The 24,502-nt window shown below is 50.9% G+C and overlaps 1 protein-coding gene across 1 annotated transcript in view; it reads left to right on the top strand.

Annotated features, from left to right (window-relative positions):
- LOC141021803 (uncharacterized) overlaps nt 1–24,502 on the top strand; it is a 303,418-nt gene that overhangs the window by 258,637 nt on the left and 20,279 nt on the right. The window contains exons 3-4 of the mRNA XM_073497652.1: nt 19,145–19,294; nt 19,357–19,556. Coding sequence (XP_073353753.1) covers nt 19,145–19,294; nt 19,357–19,556 — 350 coding nt within the window. The remainder of the gene's footprint in view (nt 1–19,144; nt 19,295–19,356; nt 19,557–24,502) is intronic.

Here is a 24,502-nt window from a genome sequence, read left to right as displayed (position 1 = left end):
TTTTCCGTTGACCGGGTTGAGAGCCCCTGAATCCGGCGTTTACCGCCGTGTTGTCTGGGTTGTCTTCATTGTTTTGACGCTTGCTTTTAGTGCGTCGTGGTTTACCATTGCCATCCCTTACTTGGGATGTGCCTGGGTCGCAGGTGCCGCTACGGGCCAGCCAACTATCTTCGCCCGTGTAAAAGCGGGTCATAAGGCTTGTTAGGGCTGCCATTGTCCTCGGTTTTTCCTGGCCGAGGTGTCTGGCGAGCCATTCATCCCGGACACTGTGTTTGAAAGCCGCTAAGGCTTCGGCGTCCGGGCAGTCGACAATTTGATTCTTCTTAGTGAGGAATCTGTTCCAAAGCTTTCGGCTGACTCTCCGGGCTGTTGTATTATATGACTTAAATCGTCTACATCCAGAGGTCGGACATAGGTCCCTTGAAAATTAGCCCTAAAAGCATCCTCAAGCTCTTCCCAACTTCCAATTGAGTTTTCAGGGAGGCTCTTCAGCCAGTGCCGAGCTGGTCCTTTCAACTTGAGGGGCAAGTATTGGGTGGCGTTGAGATCATCTCCGCGAGCCATGTGGATATGAAGGATAAGTCCTCAATCCATACCCCAGGGTCTGTCGTTCCGTCGTATGCCTCTATGTTCACGGGTTTGAATCTCTCTGGAAATTCGTGATCCAGCACCTCATTGGTGAAGCATAGGGGGTGCGCGGCACCCCTGTATTTGGATGTGTCATGGCATTCTGACGGTTGTAGTGTTTGTTTTTGATTCTGTGCTGGAGCGTGCTTCCTAGATCTGTAGATGGACCTGGTCATACCGACTTTTTGGTGCAAGTCCTCACGTAAATCGTGTGCTAACTTATGTGCGACATCGTTAGCCGCCCTATCGCGGCCACGGGGTGGTCGATTCGGCTGATCGGCCATTTTATTTTTCGGCTGTATAGGCTCTAAAGCCTCGGCATCAAATTCAGGCAGCAGCTTGCGCTTTGGATAGCTCTTTGTGTGGCGACTACCACCGTATTTTTCTTCAGTGTCGAGCACTTTGTTCCATCTACTGTTGAGTGTATTTTGCGCGGCCTTAAGCCTTTGCTTCTGCTTCTTTAGACTCCTCGCGGTGGCAATAAGCCTTCTATGGAGGTTCTCTTGCTCCAAGTGCCTTTCCGGGATGATGTGTGCATCGTCGTCCGGACTGTTCTCCTCTCCGGAGACAAGTTGATTAGTTTTACCCTCGGCGTTGCCGTGGTCGGACAGCGGCTCCGTACTATGTTCGCCGTCCGTTGGTTCATCCTGCTCTATTGCTAGGTCAATGTGGTCGTCGTTTCCTTTGGAGTCGATCGGGGTATTATTCTTTCTTGCGCTGTTATCGCTGTTTTTGCCGATGCGGGATTTGGAGTGGCGCCTACGTCGTAGCTTTGGTTGCTTCTCGAGGGGATTATCCTTCACTGCATCCTTCCGTTCCTTGTCATTGTTTTCTTTGGGTGTATCCACCATGTATATATCGTGTGATGAGGTGGCTGTCCAGCGCCCTGTGGGCGGTGGTTCCTGTTCCTCTCCTGCATCGTCATCCATACCGTCGATGTCTTTGGAGTCGAAATCAAGCATGTCGGTTAAATCGTCGACAGTGGCTATTAAGTGGGTGGTGGGTGGGGAACGAATTTCTTCGTCATCCGCTTCCCACTCGAGCCGGACATAGTTCGGCCGAGGGTCTCCTGACAAGGAGAGAAACCTTAATGAGTCTAGCACGTCGCCCGAGGACGAGTACTGGAAAATATCCACGGAGGTAAACTCCATGATCGGTGCCCAATCAGATTCGATAGGGACGGATGCAAGCGGTTCGGAGCCCGTGGCCGGGGACGAATCCAAGGGTTCGGCAACACGGGTCTCGTAAGAGGTGAAGTCAGTATTCGGCTCTAACGCCGCTGAGTGTGTGACCTCCGTGGCGGGGTCCAACCATCCGTCCTCGGACGCCGTGATCTGCTCCGGATTGAGGGCCGGAGTAGCCACAGGTGTGATCTCCCGAACACCGTCCGACGGCAGAGTTAAGTCATGCTCGTCGTGTTTGTGCGGCGCACCTGACATGGGCTCGAATCCGTCGAAGATCAAGTCTCCGCAGATGTCGGCAGTATAGTTTAAGTTTCCAAACCTGACCTGACGGCCAGGGGCGTAGCTCTCGATCTGCTCCAGATGGCCAAGCGAGTTGGCCCGCAGTGCGAAACCGCCGAATACGAAGATCTGTCCGGGGAGAAAAACCTCACCCTGGATCGCATCATTGTCGATGATCGAAGGAGCCATCAAGCCTTATGGTGATGGGACAGTGGAACTCTGAATAAAAGCACCAATGTCGGTGTCAAAACCGGCGGATCTCGGGTAGGGGGTCCCAAACTGTGCGTCTAAGGAGGATGGTAACAGGAGGCGGGGGACACAATGTTTACCTAGGTTCGGGCCCTCTCGATGGAGGTAATACCCTACTTCCTGCTTGATTGATCATGATGATATGAGTATTACAAGAGTTGATCTACCACGAGATCGTAGAGGCTAAACCCTAGAAGCTAGCCTATGATTATGATTGTTCTTGTCCTACGAACTAAACCCTCCGGTTTATATAGACACCGGTGGGGGCTAGGGTTACACAGAGTCGGTTACAAGGGAGGAGATCTATATATCCGAATTGCCAAGCTTGCCTTCCACGCAAAGGAGAGTCCCATCCGGACACGGGACGAAGTCTTCAATCTTGTGTCTTCATAGTCCAAGAGTCCGGCCAAAGTATATAGTCCGGCGGTCCGAGGACCCCCAATCCAGGACTCCCTCACCCATCGTGTACGGAACTCGCTCGTGGATGAAGGAAGCTCTAAGTCAATCCCCGCGCCCGCCGTCGCGGTCACGGCCTGGAAGCTCACGCACCCCGAGCTCCGCCGGGGACCGGTCAGATGCAATGAGAAGAAATTGCGGAGGAGGACCACAGAAGGAGCGATACCCACCATGGCCTCGCACAAGAAGGCGAAGACAGCAAGAAGGGTCACAGATTGAGGGTCGAGATGAAGCATGTGGATCTGGTAATGCTCGAGCACCGCGTTGAAGAAGGCGGAGAAGGGAGGAATCAGGCCAACCCAGAGGGCATCTATGAAGATCGGGACCTCAGTGGCTGCCCGTGCTGTGCGAGTGTGAGACGCGGGCAAGCCACCATCTCTCCCCACTCATTGAAACTAGAGGCAAGCATGGGGCGCACCTTGTCCATGGCTTCATTGTTGAGCACCCGAGGCCGGCCGTGTGCAGGCTCAAAGGGCGAAGGCGCACTTGGCGAAGACAAAGGTTTCTTCCCCATTTCAGCCTGTTTCGGCGCCATGGCGATGAAGCAGGCGGAGCGCAAGTCAGATTGGAAGGGCAAAGCAGAGTCTCGAGGAAGGAGGGAGATTGGGGGAGCCAGGCGTGGGCGAAGGAAGAATAACTGTGTGAGATGCGGGGGCCGCATAGCCAGGCAGATTAAAAGGCAACGTGGGGAAGCGGAGACGCCCACGTCCAATCATCCGCCACGCGTCGACCGAGGCCGTAGGCTGTGGGGGCCCGCGGCACTCCGTACTTGACCCTTGGCTTCGCCGCGAAGCCAAGCCCGAGCGCACCTTGGGCCCGGGGGCTACTGTTGGTGTTCTGGGAACGGGGGTCCCCAGACTTGCCTACCTGCGGCCCACGGGGTGGCTAAGGTAGCGGGCCGTCCGGCCCATCTTCATCAACCAGGCATCCAAGAGCCTCGCGAGGGGCCAAACCTCGTGAGGCGGGCGACGCAAGACCTCCTTAGGAGTGGCCTAGCCAGGCGGGCTCACGAGGAGCGGAGATATCAAGGCGGGTCAAACCTCACGAGACTCTCGTGACGTGAGCCATGACGATCGGCACCAGGCAGGCGCCAGGACGCGCAACGCCCTTGTTTCCTCTTTGGTGTTGTTTCCCCTTAGCTGACCTTCTGCTTATATACAGGAAGAAATTAGCTGAACTGCTTGGTTTATATGGTATTACTGCCTTTATGTACATTGCTGAACTTCTGAATATATACATGAAGAAATTAGCTGAACTTCTTGGTATACATGGTTTTATTTCCTTGGTGTACATAGTTGAACTTCTGCTTTGTAAATTTATAACATTTAGAAAGAAGCGTAACTTCTGGTCAAACATGGTTGTACTGCCTATGTAGACATAGTTGAACTTCTGAAATGTACAGTGCTAACATTTTGAAAGCAGCTGTACTTCTTGTTTTTAATGGTTGAACTTCTGCTATATACATTTTTTGGTCCATGCTCTATTTCCTTATGTACTTTTTCCAATTCAGCATTAGTGAACTCTTGGTTTAGTTTGTTTATCTCATTGTTCTGCCTTTTTTCCTTGTCATTGCATTTTTTGCAGTATCACCTTGTGAAGCGGCCTTAGCTAAGGAAGAGAGGAGGCAAAGCAGTGGAAGAAGTTGATGAAGGAGGAGATGATGCGAAATGTTTTAACAAGACGGTTCATTGCTCACTGAAAGAGGTCAAGTTGTGCGCAGAATTGCTACAACTTAGGCACAAGGAGAGGGTTATCAAGACTGGTTTTGGTTGTTTGTTTGATTTGAAGATTGATTCCAACATTTCTCCTCCTTTGACGGGCCACATCTACACAATGATTGACCCTTTAACTATGATTCTGGACATGGGTGAGGCGAACAAGGTTTTGCATATTACAAGTGATGCTGTTCACCATCTTTTTGGATTCGATCAAGGTGATCGTACCCCTCCTAGGCCCTCGGAGGATGGGTTTGATGATGCTGTTATGAGGCTGAAGGCCAAACTTGGCTACAAGAGGAGTGATGATATCAAGACAAAGGATCTGCGGAAGATCCTCGGGGAACTTGTGAAGGATGAGAAGAATGATGACCTGGCTCTGCAGGTGTTTTACCTGATTCTTTTCATGAAGGTTATTATTCCTGGTACATCTAGACGAGTGTCTAGGGAGGCAGCAATGGCTGAGAATCTTGTTTCTGAAGATATGGAAAATATGGACTATTGTCCGTTGGTTGTTGATGATATTCGAAGGGCTGTTACTAGGTATTAGCAAGGGACTAGTAGAGGAAAAGCTGTTACAGGCTATGGTATTGCGCCGCTATGTATCTGGACTGCCTTATCATTGGCAAGAAGCCAGTTGTTGATTTGAGGACCCCTTGCATCAAATACATGGATCAGGCCAAGATAACTGAGCTTGCTACTGCTGACTTGGTTAAGAAGGGTGATGATGACCTAGCCAACTGGGTGTTTGGGAAACTACCTGTGAGTGTTTCTATGCATCATTCTTTCCTATATAGTTTAACTTGAACTTCTGAAACTGTCTTCAATATTTGTTCCATGTTCCTTCATTGTTTTTTGATGCGTTGACTTTTGTTTTGTATGTAGTGGAAGACACGGGCTGACGTTGTGTTCTTTAGGCATATCGAACGTCCTGTTCTTACTATGCCTCGTGCTACTGGCCGAGGGAGTGGAGTTGCCCCAAGATTTTAATCTCCCGGGATGTCAATATTGGTGCTCCCCCTATAGATCCTGGAGGTTCTTCTACCCGTGTGAGTGTTGCAGGTGGCGTTTCTTCTGAGGGTTTCTTTGATACTGCCAATGTTTCCCTTGTTAGGATTGATGGTCTTCTGGAAACTATTTGTGGGGAGATGGCCCGTGTTCCAACAAGTCATGAGCGTCTTAGTCGCGTCGATTGGATTCTTTGCCCTGGCAATGGTTTTGACGTTGAGTCTTCGAAGGAGGTTTTGTTAATTGAAGCTAGTTTTCTTGATGAGCTTCATCAGAGCACTTCCCACGTCCGTACTAGCTTTGGGCTGTTCAAGGAAATGCTGGATGCTGGTTGCAAGGCTTTTGAAGATGAGGCTAGTGTTGTTGTCAGTGAAATTCAGAGGAAAGATTCTGTTCGTTTGGGTCATGAAGCAGGCAACGAGGTGCATACTAAAGAGGTTTGTTTATGTTGGCTTTGATAGTTCTTTGAATTAGTGTTCATTGTTAGCTTTCAGTTATTACCGTTTTTGTCATAAGTGACCCTTCTTGATTTCATGTGTTCTCAACTTCTTTTTTCAGTATTAGTGTTTCATAGTTGACCTTCTTTGTTTACAGTATCTGAACTTCCAGGCCTACAGTATCTAAACTTCTATGCTTTCCCTAACTGGCCCTTTTTTCCTTTGTATGATAGTAGTTTGATATCTGACCTTCTATGTTTACTGTCTTTGGACTTCCTCATGTGTCAGTGGTCATAGCTGACCTTCTTTAATTATATAATGTGAACTTCTCCTAGTTAGACATTGTGTTCTATATGATTTTTGTAGGCTGTTGATGATGGTGCTAGGGTTGATCAGGATGTTTTACCTGAAAGTAGAACTGTCCCTGTGCATGAATTTGCTCCTGCAAGTGATTTATTTGTTGACGAGGTTCATGGCAGTGATCCTAGTATCATTTTTCTTGTCCATTTGTTTCATTTTGGTTTTACTTGTACATTTTTTTACTATGTGCCCATTTTTATTCACTTTTTGTTCTTGCCGCAGAATAATGATGCTAGTGTTCTTTCAGAGAAGGTTGCACACAAGGCTGTATCACGGACTGGCTGCTCCAATGGGCCGGATCCAACTGAACCTCAGTCGTCCATCGGTGCTGGGGTTTCTGATGCTTAGCAGGGCAAGATAGCTGGAGATATTATTTCAGATAAAGATCCCATCGAGGCTGCTGTTGAAACTGGTAGTGCTTGTGCAAGCCCGGGGAAGTCTCCTCCAGCAGAGCCATTAGTTATTGTTGATGCTGGTTCTCCAGCTCTTCCTACTACAGCACAACCAACAATTTTTGTTGTTTCAGATTCTCCAGCTGCTCCAGCTGCTACTAGTGTGCTTGCCAAGGACACTGCAATGTCTACTGGAGATGATGATGAAGAAAGTAATAGCTTCGGAAAGGAGTATGATCTTTCCAGTGCTACTACCGGCGTTCTGGGAACTTGGATACCCAGATTTGCCTGCCTGCGGCCCATGACGTGGCTCCATCGATGGCCTGGTACGGCCCATCTACAACACCTTCAAGACAAGACCCTCGCGAGGGGCCAAACCTCGTGAGTCAGACGACATCAAGACCTCCGGAGGGAGCAGCCTCCCTAGGCTGGCTCCCAAGGAGCAGAGACTATGCCGGCGCCCATCTCATGAGGTTGAGGTGATGCCAGCCATGATGACCAAGGCCACGCAGGCGCCAGCGGGCGCAGAGGAGCATGTTTCCTCGTCGGTGCCAAGGAGGCAAGCGCAGGCGCGGGGTCCTGAGGAATCAACCAAAGGTTTCCATCCTCGTGCAACAAGAATAGGCCACTAGGACGGCAGGACGGATGTCATCACCGAGCCCACTGCACCGTCACGATCAGAAGCTTTGTAGGCGAGGACCACCTTTCATCAGGATAAGATGTACTACTTGCTCCCCTTCAAAATTGGCCACTGTGGGATCCCTTCCCGCCTTCGTTTTGGGGGAAGAGGACCGATGCCACTATAAATATAGCTTAGCCTTCACCGTAGAGAAGGGGGCTCTCGATCAGATCCAGACCTCACTAGCCGACACCCACACTAGAACAGACCTCATGAGGTTGTTCTTCCCTTGTACTAGTTCATACTCAGCCTCCCGCGACGCTAATTCACCACAAAGCAGGAGTAGGGTCTTACACCGCAAGGTGGCCCGAACTTGGGTAAACCGTTGTGTCCCTCTTCTTTCTTGGGCTTCGAGCAAGGCCGTGGGGGTGACGAACTGGATGGCTGGAGAGATTGAGTTCTTCCCACACGCCCCGGAGATCGAACCTTTCTTGGGTCTGCGGAGCCCTGAATCCGACATTTGGTGTGCCAGGTAGGGGCGTGTCGAAACCTCTTCTCCGTCAATCGCTCCACCGATGTTCCGTCATTCCCATGGCTGACGCCCGGCGTGTCCGTGACGAGCGTCGGGCCGCTTGTGTCGCTCAGACGGCACCTGTGGGCAACGGCGCGCCTTGCCGCTCTACCTCCCCGGTGGCTAACGACGCCACTGACCCTGCTGCCCACGAGCAGCAGGACTCGTCACTACCACCATCCATGCAGCGCGACGGCCGCACCGCGACTCCATCACCCACTCCTGTCACGGCGTCGTCTTCTCACGCTCGTCGTGGGCTGGAGAATGCATAGACTGCGTTGCTCATGGCGCGCGAGCTCCTGCACTATCGCCCGGCCAACGACCTCTAGACGACTGGCTCGCCCGCATCGCCGAGCTCGTCAGCGCTACTGGCGAGGCACCTGCACGGTCCCGCTCGCTTCGTCCCCCGCGGGTGACGTGGATCACGGCGCGCCTCCTCCTCCTCCTCCTCCACATGGCTTGGACCCCGAGCCAAGGCGTGAGGCTCCCCAGGGCGCCGGCTCGTGATGAAGAAAGCTGCCAGGTGGTGCAGCGGCCCCAAGGAGAGGCGCGTGCGCTTCAAGTTCCGCCACGTTAAGACCGCGTGCCGGGCGTCAAGACTAGGCTCCTCCCCTGTGGCTCGCCCCAGTGAGTGCGGGAGGTTGCCGTGCTTTAACACCGGAGTTGCGCCACATCGTCTGGCCCGGCAAGTTCAAGCCGGATCTGCCTCCACGCTATGACGACACCCGTGACCCGGCTGAGTTCCTCCATCTCTATGAGCTGAGCATCGAGGCGGCGAACAACAACGACTAAGTCATGCCAAACTGGTTTCCCATGGCCCTCAAAGGCGGCGCGCGCTTGTGTCTCCTGAACCTTTCGATGGGATCGATCTCCTCCCGGGACGAGCTGCGCAAGCGCTTCTTTGCCAACTTCCAGGGCACTCGCGACCTCGCACCTGCCGCAGGTGACCTGCGGCGCATCAAGCAACAGCCAGGAGAAACCTGCACAAATACATACATCGCTTCACCAATGTTTGCCTCAAGATCCCTTAGGTGTCGGATGAGGCCATCATTTCAGCATTCACTGATGGCGTCCGCGATGTCAAGATAAAGGAAGAGCTTGCCATACACGAGGACCTGTGCTCGGCTTTGGAGATGTTCAACATGGCAACCAGATGCACGAGGGCAGAGGATGGTCGCCTCCCCCTCCTGGAGCTCCCGGAGGCCGATCCTGAAGACAAGAAGGCCAAGGCTAAGGATGTGAATAGAAAGGGCCCTACTATGCTCGCGGGCGAACCTGAGATGAAGCGCGGCTGCGACCACACCGAATCCTCCAAGGGCAGCTGCCTGTTCTGCGTCTTCCACAATGTTCACAGCCACAACACCAATGACTGCCAAGAGCTCAGGGCCATCCGTGATGGGCGCCTTGGCCGTCGTCTCGAGCGCAACGACCATAGGTACGGCCGCGGAGGAGGCCACTGGGACAACCGCGACCCCCGCCAGGAATGGCGTGATCAGCCCGGTGAGGATCGCTGGCAGGGCCAGCATCGCGATGGCCTCTGGAGGGACCAGCTTCGTGAGGACCGTCCTCAGGGCAACACCGGCCTCCCTCTGCCGCCGCCGCCGCCAAGGAGGAACGACGACCACCGGCAAGATGATGGGGCTGGGGGCTTCCAAGAGCCCCGCGCCATTGCATGCATCCTGGGTGGCGCTCAGGCCCCCGCTTATCATCACATCTTCAAGCAGTTTGCTCATGAGGTGAACGTGGCCCTTCCGAAGATCAGAGCATCGCGTCCCCTCAGGTGGTCCAAGTACGCCATCACCTTCGACTCTACAGACCAGCTCAAGTGCTCAGCTGCCGCTGGCGTGCTCCCAATGCTCTGCTCGCCGACCATCAGCAACGTCCTCGTCACCAAGACACTCATCGATGGTTGCGCGGGGCTCAACGTCCTCTCTGCCGACACGTTCGAGAGGTTCCAGGTGCCCTACGACCAGCTCCTCCCCACCAAGCCTTTCTAAGGGGTGATCGACGGTTCCAGCGTTCCCCTGGGATAGACTCGTCTCCCTGTCACCTTCGGCAAGCGTGACAACTACCGCACCGAGCTCATCGCCTTTGACGTCGCCAACATTTGCCTCCCGTACAACGCCATCCTTGGGTATCCGGCCCTGTCCAAGTTCATGGCAGTGACTCACCATGGCTACAATGTTCTCAAGATGCAGTAAGCGGCGGCATCATCACAGTTGCATGTGACGAGAAGGATGCGGTGTGCTCCCTCGAGCGCGCCTACCAGGCCAGAGCGGTCGAGAACTCAGATGACCTCAGAGGCCCTCGAGAGGCCGGGGCGTCCGACGATCGTGCCTCAGGCCCCACGCCCACTGCTGGGGCACCCTTTCCTGTTGCATAGGAAGGTGCGCCCGGCACCCATCTTAGGACGGGCTAGGGGGCTCTCGTCTGGAGGGCCTCTGACATAACCAGCGTCACAAGGGACGCGTTCGGGCACCATGTGGATGCATGCTTCAGCGCGCGCTTCCGTGAGCAGGGCGTGAAGCGCCACGTGCTTAGGAGTTCATCACCAAGTCAATCGAAGAGCTTCAGGAGGCGCGAGCCATGCATGGCGAGCGCCACCCCGCACCACTCAGTGCAGCTATTGCCCCCGACGTGGGTGGCGAGCTATGCATCTGTGTCTCAACAGGGCCGCTTCTCAGGAGCTCTTCTGGCCGTCTCGCGTCGGCCAGAATGGGGGCTGCCCCCGCAGCTATGTCTACATGCCGTTCAACCTGCTGAACATGGCTGCCACGCACCAGCGCTACATGCAGGGCGTCCTGGCAGCCACGAGGCCAGGCGTCAGGCAATCTTGACGGAGAAGGTGTCGGATCCTCTCGAGCCCCCCGAACCTCCGGAGCCCCCCGAGACTCACGAGCCGGACGACTCGTGAGGAATGGCCTCTTCAGCGTGCATCTTCAGCTACTCCAACACTTCTACAACGATGGTACCAGGTGACTTTTTGGTTTGTTCAGTTGAGGGCGCCCCTCGGGCTGCATTATCCTCAAGCTATTAGGGCCAGCCCATGCAGCCTGTATCATTTTGTGCATCTATCAGAACTGTTTTCGCCTCCTACGAATTTCCTGAGATATTACAACATGCATGTCCGGTGCTTCGTCACCATTAACGTTGTGCGCCCTCACGAGCCCGCCCACGAACTCCTCGCAGTAGAAGGCGAAGATGGACAAGAGAAGGATGGAGTTGGGCTAGAGGTGCAGAGTCTGAACTTAGTAGTGGTTGAGGATGGCGGTGAAGAACCTAGAGAAAGGCGGGACGAGCCCCGCAAAGACGTTGTGAAGGAAGAAGGCATAGAACGTCTCCGCCAAGGTCCTAGGGCCGGCGGAGCCGGCCAGGAGCACCGTCTCATTCTGCTCATTGTGGTTGCTCGCCGTCAGCGATGGCGCGGCACCGAGGTGTCTCTCCTCGGTGATGGCGGACGTGCTGAGGGCCTGCGCTGGAGAAGAGGACCCCGCGGCCGGCTTCGCCTTTCCGGATTCCATCTGCATAATCTTGGAAGGAAAGACGCGGAAAGGGGAAAAATTCCCCCAGACCTGGAGACGCTCTTGGTAGGAGGAAAGGGGATCTGGAGCAAGTCGAAGAGAAGGCAATGAGGGCTCGGCGGCAGGCGCCAGTGTTTTCGTCAGCCTGGGCAGTTGCCGAGGCAGCGTAGGGAAGCGGAGACGCCCACGTCCCATCAAGTGCCATGCGTCAGCTCGGTCCGCAGGCAATTGGGGCCTGCGGTGCTTCGCCCTGGCCCTTTGGCTTTGCCTCGAAGCCAAGTCCGAGCGCGCCTTGGGCTTTGGGGCTACTGTCGGTGTTCTGGGAACCAGGGTACCCAGACTTGGCTGCATGCGGCCCATGCCGTGGCTCCTTCGAAGGCTTGGTACGGCCCATGTACAACACCTTCAGGATATGACCCTCGCGAGGGGTCAAGCCTCGCGAAGCGGACGACATCAAGACTTCCGGAGGGAGCGGCCTCCCCAGGCCGGCTCCCATGGAGCGGAGATTTCTATGCAGGCGCCCATCTCAGGAGGTTGAGGTGACGCCAGACATGACGACCAAGGCCAGGCGGGCGCCAAAGGGCGCAGAAGAGCAGGTTTCCTCTGTGGTGCCAAGGAGGCAAGCGCAGGCACACGGTCCTGTGGAATCAGCCAAAGGTTTCCATTCCCATTCAACAAGACCAAGACCGCTAGGACGGCAGGACGAATGTCATCACCGAGCCCACCGCAGCGTCACGGCCAGAATCTTTGCAGGCGAAGACCACCTTTCATCAGGATAAGATGTACTACTTGTCCCCCTTCAAAATTGGCCACTATGGGATCCCTTCCCGCCTTCTTTTTTTTGGAAGAGGACCGATGCCACTATAAATATAGCTTAGCCATCACCGTAGAGAAGGGGGCTCTCGCTGGATCAGATCCAGACCTCGCTAGCCGACAACCACACTAGAACAGACCTCATGAGGTTGTTCTTCCCTTGTACTAGTTCATACTCAGCCCCCCGCGAGGCTAATCCAACACAGAGCAGGAGTCGGGTCTTACACCACAAGGTGGCCCGAACCTGGGTAAACTGTTGTGTCGCTCTTCTTTCTTGTGCATCGAGCTAGGCCGTCGGTTTGATGAAATGGTTGGCTAGAGAGGTTGAGTTCTTCGCACACGCCCCAGAGTTCGAACCTTTCTTGGGTCTGCGGAGCCCTGAATCCGACAGCTGCAACTGGTCTAGGCAAGAATCCATAAAGAGAGGAGCATGCTTCTCTCTTTTTTCCCCATCCCCATCCCTTTTGTTGTTGGTTTGAGTCTTTGATATCCCTATGTACTGTCTATGTGGTGCAAGTCGAACTTCTGGTTTTTGCTTTGTCATGTGGTTTCTAAGTAAAGTGAAGTTAAGCTATTTTTATGTGGGGGGAGGTTTGTAATACATGGGTTGTGATGTTTATAATCATGTGGTTTATCTTTCGGTGTAGCAGGTAAGATGTGCTTGTGTTGTTTGTTGCTCCTGTTGTGATCTATGTGTTTGTATGTTGCTCTTAATTTTTATTCTTTTGCTGAGCAGATATTGAACTTTCTGTCGTCCGAAAGAAGGTTGATGACTTTTATTTTAGTGTATCTAGGCTTAAGAATGATCGTTCTAAGAGGTGAGTGTAGCTGGTCAGAATTTATATTCATCTAACATGAACTGCCTATGGTTTTATACCTGAAATTCTTTACTTTCTGTTGCTGAACTTCTTTACTTTCTGATGTTGAACATCTAACTTTTTGTACTGCCTGTTGTTATGTAGCTAAACTTATATGCTTTTTATGTGGTGAACTTCTTGAGTTTCTGATGCTGAACTTCTTTACTTTCTTTTGTTTGTTTTAGATCAAAGATTATGTTCCAAAACAATGAGTGTGAAGCTACTGTTGAAGATGTCGCAATGTCTTTTTCTCCTCACGGAATGCTTTGATCTAATGTAGCTGAGGTTGCACTGTATTGTCTACGTGCCAAATACCAGGAATCAAAAAAACTCATCCTGCCGTATTGGGTTTGTGTAAGTCAACCCCATAGTAATTTCTTTTCTGTTGTTCTTTACCATATTAGTTAAAAAGTTGTTGGTCTCATTGTATTTCATATGTTGTTGTTATCTGCATTATATTGGGACAAGATTTTCAGAGGGCATTTTGATTCCCGTGTGAGGAAGTACTTCTTAGCGACTGGTCCAGATAGCATGGATGCGCATGATTCTGTAAGCAATATTTTGTTCTTTGTCTCTGTATTTGTTTCCACTGTGATCCTCTCTGTTTATATTTTTTTTGCTCTTGATATTAATTTCAGTTTTAATGATTGTGTTTATCTTGCGTCAGGTTGTTTTTCCGACTTTTGACCCACCTGAACTTCCTGCTCACTTGGGTGGTGTTGGTCATTGGGTTTCCATATTTCTTGACATGAAGAATTCAAGGTTCCAACTTCTCGACTCCTACTATGGACCAAACGATGACTATGCAATACGCCTGTTTTGGCGGATGACTGATAACATCAAGAAGCTTTGGAGCGATGCCAGCAATGACAGGGAGACACCCTTAAGTCCACTTTCTATTGACCATTTCCCTTTAAATTGGATTGATGTCCCCCAACATACTAACAAGTATGAGTTCCACTTTCTCTCTATTTCTGTTTAATTGTAGTTGTACTTAAGCTGCAACATCTTTTATGCTTTGGCTTTATTTCTTTTAACACTGTTCTCTTTATTTGATGACAGTATCGACTGCGGATTCTTCATTCTTACGAATGTTAATTCGTTTCATGAAGGGGTTCTTGCAAACTATTCCCATGATAATATCTTGGATATCAGGAAGACATGGTTGTACTCAATTGCTTCTTCTAACTTGTTTGAAACAGACTTCCATGGTCTGTTTGGCTACTAGTCATGTAAGTCTTGAAACTTGGACTGCTTACTTGGACTACAATTTTTATTCTACATGAACTTCATTGTCTTTTATTTGCTTGTGTATTTTGTTTTAGTATTTTTTCTGTCATTGCTTACTTGAAAAGCAGCTTTTATTCTACATGAACTTCAGAGATGATACCTTTTTATGCTTTTGTTAGATGTAGTTGAAATGTTTTCCATTTCACCAGTTTACCTTGAACTGTGCCTTGGGTTGTGCCTGAATTTCATTAGTTTTTAAGTGTGTTGGGGATATTACCACTGGGCGTAAACCGGCTAGGAGAGGCTGGGTTAACCCCATGAGTAGTTCATCTGTATGTGAAGTCCATGAAGACAGACAGTGACGCTTCAAGTAGGCCCAGGGCCCAAAGCCGGTTTAAGGCCTGTAGACGTAAACCGGCATTGATATGTAAACTTGTGTTGTAAGATAGAAGTAGCAGAGACCGAGCCGGACACGATTATGAGCTGGCCTCGGGATTCTGTAAACCGGCGGGCGTCAACCCATGTATATAAGGGGACGACCCGGCAGCGGTTCAGGGACAACAGACAACAACTCGAGACTCAGGCAAAGCGTATTCGCTCCCTGGTCATCGAAACCCCATCAATTCCATCACAACTAGACGTAGGCTTTTACCTTCATCGTAAGGGTCCGAACTAGTATAAAACTCTCTTGCGTCCCTTGTCCGCTTTAACCCCTTTAAGCTAACCCGTAGCGATGGCTCCACGACTAAGTCCTTTCACTAGGACATCTGCCGTGACAAAACCACGACAGTTGGAGCCCACCATGGGGCTATCGCACGATGGTTTCAAGTTCTTGGAGGGCAACTTCGAAGGACTCAAGGGTTACGCTGTGGGCCGGATGACCAAGAGTCATCGTTGCAAGCTCTACATCAACGATGCGGGCTGGGGCCCCGAGGCCGGCTCAATCGAGTACGGGTACCGGGTCCCCTTTGGTGGCATACACATTTTCATTGGCAAGATCGGCGAACCGGGCCCTGAGCCGGACATCTGCACGGACCTCGTCGAAACGGCTCAGTGTGCGAGATTTGCCCGGGTCAAGCCTATCATGAAGCGTGCCTTCGTGGGAGTTATCCATGGCAGGGAATCTGAGGATAGATCGGAATCTAGTGGTGAGACCGTCGTTTATTCCGGCGACGAGTCATCGACCGGAGAGACCGAGTCGTTATATCAGTTACAAGATGGCCGGATTGGGGGATGTTCCGATGGCGACAGTATTTCGGACCCCTTTGATCTGCCAAACCGGGCTGCGATCTTCATGGCCGGCACGCAACCGGCGCTCCACTCTTCGACCGCAGCGGCGATGATTTCCAGATCGGCAGCGGCGGCAGCAGCAGGGGCAGGAGGCCCTGTGCGACTGCCATCTCAGGTTCTATCTGATTTGTTTGATGCGTTGGCAATGCTGATGGCGGAGGTTAACCCAGGATGCACACAATGCGGAAATCGTGAAAGTGAAAGATCAGATCACCCTGGCCAAAGCCGACTGAGCAGCTGAGGATACCAGGATAGCCGCGGAGCGGGCCGCTTTGGATGCACAATCTTACCGGATTATGCTGGATCAGAGTGCGTTGAACGAAGTCCTGAAGAGGAGGCACCGATCTCGCTTGCCGCCGGTTTATGACGCTAGAAATCTCTTTAACACCCCAGGAGCAGGGACCAGTAATCCGCCGGTGGTAAACCGGGCGGAGGCACCGGGGGCAGGGGCGCCGGTTCAGCCACGTTTGGTGGATCCGCCTCGTCAGAACAACATTGTGGCACCGCATGTCCCCACGCCACCGGGTCATTATTCTAACCCAATGGACAACATTGTCACTGCCACTTCACGGCTGGCGGCCATCGATTGAAGGCGATTCTCTGGCGGCGGTCGAGACGCGTCGGGTTAAGGAGCTTCTTCAGACAGCCTTGGTTCAACAGGAGGCTTATTCATATAGTCGCGACCGGATTCATTCTACTCCCCGTCCAAGACGGAGTTACAGCAGGCGTATGGATGAACCGGAAGTGTCAAGCAATGCGCGGAACCGTGATCCGCCCCGTGGCAATAACCCGGCAGGTGGTGCTGGTGATGCTCAGGAGGTGGTGGACCGGGCTCGGGCACGCAGAGAGGCCGAGTTAGCGGCACAGCATAAAGCCCGTCAGCTTACTCCGGTTCGTCCAACCACATCGGTGGAACGAGGAGTTACCTCTAGTTCCTTGAGAGTGCCATGTCTTGTCCCAGCGTTGCGCAATGTGCGCCTGCCCAAGGATTTCAAGGGCCCGCGCAAGGTGCCGAATTACACCGCCGATTTATCCCCTGAAACACGGGTCGAAAGCTATGAGATGGCGATGGAGATGCTGGACGTGGATGATGCGGCATGTGCGAAGTACTTCACCATGATGCTAGAAGGGACAACCCGCACTTGACTAAAGAGCTTACCGGCTAATTCTATCAGGTCATGGGCCGAGTTGAGAGCCCGGTTCATTTAGAACTTCAAGGATACATGGAAGCAGCCCATGTCAATTGTGGACTTAGCTACCTATGTCTAGGAGGAAGGAGAGTCAACAACCCATTGGGTGCGCCGGGTTTCGGAGATTTTGCATTCATCAGACCGCATCAACGCTGACACCGCAGTTTTAACATTGGAAGGAAATTGCCGGTTTGAAACCTTGAAGTTAAAGTTGGGACGGCTCAAACGTCATTGTAATGACATAGGAACCCTCATGGCTGCACTGGTGAAGTATGCAGACTCTGATAGTACCAAGGATCCCGAGTCTGACGATGATAAGACAGGGAAGGGAAAAAAGAGCAGCAACGCCAAGGGGCAGCATCACAACCCGGCGGGTCATGGAAACGGCGGCAAGCGTAAAGTGGACCATGGTTTAGACTTTGTGGCTAACACTAATGCACATGACAAGGGCCAGTGGCGTAAGGGTAAACCGCCCCAGCGCGGTGGAAAGCCAAGTCCTAATCCGGACCGTTTGTCTTATCTGTTGAACCAGCCCTGTCCAAAGCATGGGACGAAGGAAGAACCGTCCACGCACCTCTGGAAAGATTGTTACATCATGCAGGAGTTCAAAAATTCTGATTCTTTCTGGTATGATCATGGACCAGGAGGCGGTTCGGGCCCCGGCTCTCATGGGCCGGGTTATGGCGGAGGAAATTCCGGTTCAGGCTTCCACGGTAATCAGGGTGGACATAACAATCAAAGTAATCATGGTGGCTATAATCATCAGGGCAATCAGCAGCAGCAGCAGCAGTCGTGTTACCAGAGCAACCCGAAGCAGTTGAATAGCGGACAGTATCATGTCTTCACCACTAGCTTGGACAAACGCAATCAGAAGCTTCATAAAAGGGTGGTGAATGCCGTTGAACCGGCGGTGCCCGATTATTTGCGCTGGTCCGAGCAGCCAATTGTGTGGAGTAGAGAAGATCATCCGCCCCGGGTTGACAATCCGGGTCATCTGGCTCTGGTGGTGGCACCTCAGGTGGGAGGTTATAAGTTCACTAAGGTACTCATGGATGGAGGGAGTAGTATCAATATCCTTCATTATGAAACTTTCCGTCGCATGGGGCTAACAGATAAAAATCTTAAACCGTCCAATACGGTGTTCCATGGTGTGGTGCCTGGTAAGTCGGCATATCCTGTTGGTAAGATAGCTCTGGAGGTGGCTTTTGGAGATGAGCATGACTCGAGATCAGAAACCTTGACCTTTGAAGTGGTGAAAATCAGAAACCCGTATCATGCCCTATTTGGACGGCCAGCTTATGCTAAGTTTATGGCACGGCCTTGTTATGTCTATCTGCAGCTCAAGATGCCGGGTCACAAGGGAACTATAACCGTGCATGGGAGCCGCAAGATTGCTCTGGAGTGTGAAGAAGCTGATGCGGCTTATGCTGAGTTGGTTTGTGCAACATAAGAGTTGAAGTTTTACAAAGACAATGTTGATCCGGCAGATATGACTTCGTTGAAGAAACCAACTACAGAGCATGATCCGGTCCTAAAATTTAAATCGGTTGATGAGACTAAGCTTGTTGACTTCGTGCCTGGCGATTCGTCCAAGCAGTTTAGCATCAGCGCTAACTTGGATCCGAAATAGGAAAGCGCGCTCATCGATTTCATCCGTGAGAATCGGGACATCTTTGCATGGAAGCCTTCTGACATGCCTGGTGTACCGACAGAACTCGCTGAGCACACTCTCAATGTTGATCCTAAGTACAAACCGGTCAAGCAGTTTCTCCGCCGGTTCAATGAAGAAAGATGCAAAGCTATTGGAGAAGAAGTAGCCAGGCTCTTGGCGGCTGGATTTATCGTTGAAGTATTCCATCCTGAGTGGTTGGCTAATCCGGTGCTGGTCCTTAAGAAGAATGGCACTTGGTGTATGTGTGTGGACTATACAGATCTCAACAAAGCTTGTCCAGCAGATCCTTTCGCCCTCCCCCCATATCGATCAAATTATTGATGCTATGGCGGGTTGTGAACGTTTAAGTTTTTTGGATGCTTATTCTGGTTATCATCAGATCAAAATGGCAGTTAAGGACCAGGAGAAGACAGCCTTCATAACTCCCTTTGGAGCCTTCTGCTACGTGTCCATGCCCTTTGGGCTCAAGAGTGCCCAGGCGCCTTATCAACGGTGTGTGCAGAATTGTCTTCATAAACAGATCAGCCGCAATGTTCATGCCTTTGTGGATGATATTGTGGTAAAATCAAGGAAGAAGAAGACATTGATTGATAACCTGAAGGAAACCTTTGATAACCTGCTGGTTTATAAGATGATGCTTATTCCGGCCAAGTGTGTCTTTGGTGTACCTTCAGGCAAGCTCTTGGGATTTTTGGTGTCTAACAGGGGCATTGAAGCTAATCCGGAAAAGATCAAAGCCATCACCTCCTTGGCTAAACCGAAGTGTATCAATGATGTTCAACGCCTGGCAGGTCGGATTGCCGCGTTGAGCCGGTTTATCAGTCGCCTTGGCGAGAAGGCATCCCTTTGTATCAGATGCTGAAGAAAACGGATAACTTCGTCTGGAGTGACGCCGCTAATGAAGCATTTGAGGACTTAAAGCGGCAGCTGGCTAATCCGCCGATTCTCGCCGCTCCAGTGGATAAAGAACCATTATTGCTATATGTGGCAGCTAATGCTCGGGCTGTTAGTGTGGCTATTGTGGTGGAGCGCAAGGAGGCAGGAAAGGAATATCTGGTTCAGCGGCCGGTTTACTATATCAGTGAGGTGCGTATTGAGTCCAAGCAGAGGTACCCGCATTGGCAAAAATTGGTGTATGGGGTTTTTATGGCGAGCCGGAAGCTTAAGTAGTATTTCCAAGGTCATCCCATCACGCTGGTCAGCTCTGCTCCTTTGGGGGATATAATCCAGAACAGGGAAGCAACTGGCCGGATTGCTAAGTGGGCTATCGAGCTCGGGCCTCACGGGCTGAAATACATACCCCGAACGGCGATCAAATCTCAGGCACTTGTGGATTTCATCAATGATTGGACAGAATTACAAGCGCCAGAGGAGAAGCCAGATCATACTTATTGGACTATTCATTTTGATGGGTCCGGGCAATTGGAGGGCTCGGGGGCTCGAGTCGTATTAACTTCCCCACGAGGTGATAAGTTTTGTTATGTTCTCCGTTTAATGTTCCCTTCCACTAACAATGCAGCTGAATATGAGGCTTTACTCCATGGTCTTCGAATGGCTAAGGAGATGAATCTAAGCCGAGTTAAGTGCTTCGGTGACTCGGATTTGGTGGCTCAACAAATGTCCGGCACTTGGGATTCCAAGGACCCACTCATGGCACCATATCGTCATGAGGTGGATATTGTTGCAGGTCACTTTAAAGGTTATCAGGTGGATCATGTGGACCGGCGAAAGAATGAAGCGGCGGACACTTTATGCCGCCTGGGTTCCCAACGTAAACCGGTTCCACCTAATGTCTTCCTGGATGTTTTGCATAATCCGTCCGTCAAGCTCCCTGGTGAAGATGATTTGGCTGTTCCTGATCCGGAGGCTCAGTTGGTGGCGGCCCTTCATGTTATCCCGGATTGGACGGTTCTGTATCTGGCGTATATAAACCGGGGCGAGTTACCAGAGGATGAAACTTTGGCCAGGCAGATAACCCGGCGGTCCAAGTCCATGACTATTATCAATGGAGAGTTACATCATTGCAGTGTGACAGGGGCGTTTCAATGCTATGTGTCTCCTGAGGAAGGCCATGAAATTTTGCGTGAGATCCATGAAGGAGATTGTGGTCACCACGTCGGTTCAAAATCTTTGGTGGCCAAGGCGTTTTGTCACAGTTTCTATTGGTTGACAGCTCATGCTGATGCCGAGGACTTGGTCAAAAGATGTGATGGCTGTCAGAAATTCTCAAGACGCGCTCATGTACCGGCTCAAGAGTTGAGGATGATTCCAATCACCTGGCCATTTGCAACTTGGGGGCTGGATATGGTTGGGCCTTTCAAGAGGTCCAAGGACAAGAAGGCCCACCTCTTGGTGGCGGTTGATAAGTTCATGAAGTGGGTGGAGGCAGAGCCAGTTAGTAAGTGTGACGCAGTCACGGCGGTTCAATTCATCAAAAGGGTGATCTTCCGGTTTGGCTTTCCACACAGCATCATAACAGACAATGGTACCAATCTGTCAAAGGGTGCCATGAAAGAGTTCTGTCAACGTGAGCACATCCGGCTTGACGTGTCATCAGTGGCTCACCCCCAGTCCAATGGTCAAGCGGAGAGGGCCAATCAAGAGATCTTGAGAGGCATCAAACCCCAGCTTATGGTTCCTTTGCAACGGACGCCGGGTTGTTGGGTTGAGGAGCTACCTCCAGTGTTATGGAGCATCAATACCACACCCAACAGATCGACTGGATACACACCGTTCTTCATGGTTTATGGAGCGGAAGCGGTTCTTCCTAGTGACATCCGTCATGACTCACCTCGTGTAGCGGCATACGTTGAAGCTGACAATGAGAAGGCACGGCAGGAAGCTCTTGACCTGTTAGAGGAGGAGCGTGACATGGCGGCAGCCCATTCAGCGATTTATCAGCAAGATCTGCGTCGTTATCACAGCCGCCGGGTTAGAACCAGAACCTTTTAAGAAGGAAATTTGGTGCTTCGACTCATCCAGGATCAGACGGATATGCACAAGTTATCCCCCCTTGGGAAGGACCTTTTGTGGTCAGCAAGAATTTGCACAACGGGTCATACTACCTAATCGATGTTCGAGAGCGCAAAGACTCAGGTAAATCGGAGGAGGAGACCAACCGGCCGTGGAATATTGCTCATCTTCGGCCCTACTATACATGAGCTACAGGCTCTCCTTATGTACATATTATGACATTGTATATATTATGATCAATATAATAAACCGGAACCTCAGCTAAAGCAGGGTATCCATTGTTTTCCTTACATCATGTGTGGTTACATGGAGCTTACAAAGCGGCGTCTGGTTTACCCCTTGATTTAGCTTCTCAAAGCTTCATTTTAGATCACTTGGGGGCTTGGTCGTATCCGAACCATAGCTACACCTCTTGATCGGCGTAATGCCACAACATCACTTGGGGGCTTGGTCGTATTCGAACCATAGCTACACCTCTTGATCGGCGCAATGCCACAGCATCACTTGGGGGCTTGGTCGTATCCAAACCATAGCTACACCTCTTGATCGGCGTAATGCCACAGCATCACTTGGGGGCTTGGTCGAACCCGAACCATAGCAACACCTCCTGATCGGCGGAATGCCACAGCATCACTTGGGTACTTGGTCGAACCCGAACCATAGTCACGCCTTTTGATCGGCTCAAAGCCACGTCAAACTGGGGCCAAAGAGAGTGTTGTAAAATAACAACTCAAACATAGGCACCCACTGAGCACAGCTCACAATGTTGCTTGGGATTTCTTTGCTGTCGAATTTAGGGCCTGGCAGCCCGTAAAAAGCCTCGACTACAACGGTTTTTACTTGCCTTTTGCTGAGTTTTCTTTGTTTTCATATGATTTGTAACGTTTTCAAACCGGTGTTTATCAACCCGGTTAGGCTGTCCACTACAAGTTATCAGTACATGATCAAGTTATAACCCGGAGACTATCAGCCCGGTCTGGTTTTAGCTAAAATGTCACCAGTATGGAATAAACCGGTGTTTATCATAGCCCGGAACGGTGTTATTGTAAACCGGTATCATATAACAGGAGTTACTTCTACTCCGGATTAGGGTTATTACCCTCATTACAAAGTTGGTCAGCCAACATTATGCCTAACGGTCACAGGTATCATATATTTCCATGTTTGGTTATCTTTTACAACCTTGGTTATAAACCCTGGTCATATATATATTTGGGTATCATGACCCGCCCGGTGGTAAACCACCAGGGCGATTTAAGCTTCTTATCTGCGGGAACAACTTGAATAAATAGCTATGGATTATGAACATCATATCTTAAGCATGGCGGATTAACACGCATCAGTTGCAGATAAATATGCACGAAGGCATAACAGGCCAAGAGTTTTAACTAGCCTATTACAAGGCGTTTAAGTGTCCAACGGGATAATTGTTTATCAATAAGCATTGCAGCATGGAAGGCTAAACCGGCCCCCGGATTATGATTGCTTATCAGCTTGACCTGACGGTTGCCGATCATCTTGCACCGGTTCATCTTCTTCGTCTCTACCCAGCGGCTGGAAGTCAACAGTTGACCAGTCGATCCTAGTTAAAGCTTGGAACACAGCTTCATCGCTTATAAGGGTGGACGGTTCAATGTCAGGGGCTTAAGTGTGCTTACGGATTGGAGGGATCCGGTTTTGAGCCTCAGGAGTTGGTGCAGCAACCCGCTTGTTATTGGTATCATAACTCGCCTGGTAAAATGAAAGGTCAGCCTCTTCAGCAAGTTGACAAGCCAGCGGATGTACTTCCCGGTTTATGGCGCGGAGATCTTCAGTGCCAAACTCTGATCCATCTTCTTTTAAACTTGGGTACCCTTTAGCCACGTCCGTTGGATCAAGGTCAGGCACCCATGCTTTTGCCCGGGTTAGTGCGGTCAGAGCGCCAGCCCTGGCAGCAGACCTCTTTAGCTCTTCTACCCGGGCAGGCAGCATAGATAGCCTGTCTAAGGTATCCTTGATCAACGTCGGGGGTGGCTTATTGTGATAAGCGGTGCAGATAATCCATTGTGCGCCGGTATACAGTTGCTCTATCAGCGTGTAGGCAGCTTTCAACTTCTTCTGTACATCAGAGCCCATATGGCTAATGCGAGTTCCTGTATCATTACAAACATCAGTAAACCGGCAACGCATGGGCAGATATGTTGAAAGCATAAAGTAAGGATGCTTACCAAACACAGCAGCGGTCATAGCATGCACTTGCTGCTTTACACCAGTCAGCTCGTCAACCACCGGTTTAAGAGCGGCTTCTGCATTTTCAGCCCTTTTTATCAAAGCGGCTTTTTCAGTCTCCCAATCCGCCCGCTCTTTGTTGAAGCCCTCTTTCAGTTTCTCCATAGCGCCTAGAGCGCGGGTCCACTCTTCCTTCGCTTTGGAGGCTTCAGCTTGCTGGGTTTTGATGTTCTCTTGCAGATCAGCGGTTTGGCTTTCCTTCTTGCTCAGCGCCGCCTGTGAAGGGACAGATGTATAATGAGTTGACATTACATATTTGAAGTACCAAGCCCATAACAAGTTATGCCCTTGATACTTGGGGGCTAATGCATGTTTGCTCTTGATCAGAAATTTCTACAAGTCCCAAGCACAATACAAGTATTAATCTTGGCACTTGGGGGCTAATGTGTGTTTGCTCAAAAAGCTGTTGGTATGGGAATTCTTCTAGAGTCCCGGTTTATCTTTATAAAGTTAAACCGGCCCTTGGGGGCTATACCGGTGAAAGAGCAGTATGGCAAATTTTAAAGAAACCGGTTCATCTTAAAGAGGTAATCCGGTCCCTGGAGGCTAAATATGCAAAGATAAGTTATGACAAAGGTCCCGGTTTAGATCGGTATCATAAACCGTCACTTGGGGGCTACTAGGAGTTGATAAACTGCAATTGGACAAAAGAGAAAAATGGTAGTTACCTCATATCGCTCCTTCATCAAGTTTACCAAACTAGCTTCATAGTCACAGCTGGTATACAGACGGTTCAAGAAGTCAGAGTGAATGTCTTGAGCATTGAGATGGGAATAGCTTGATAAATCGAC

The sequence above is a fragment of the Aegilops tauschii genome, chromosome 4, assembly GCF_002575655.3.
Source record: "Aegilops tauschii subsp. strangulata cultivar AL8/78 chromosome 4, Aet v6.0, whole genome shotgun sequence".
NCBI lineage: Eukaryota > Viridiplantae > Streptophyta > Magnoliopsida > Poales > Poaceae > Aegilops > Aegilops tauschii.
Note: the sequence above shows the minus strand (reverse complement) of the source record. Positions and strands in the feature narration are given on the sequence as shown.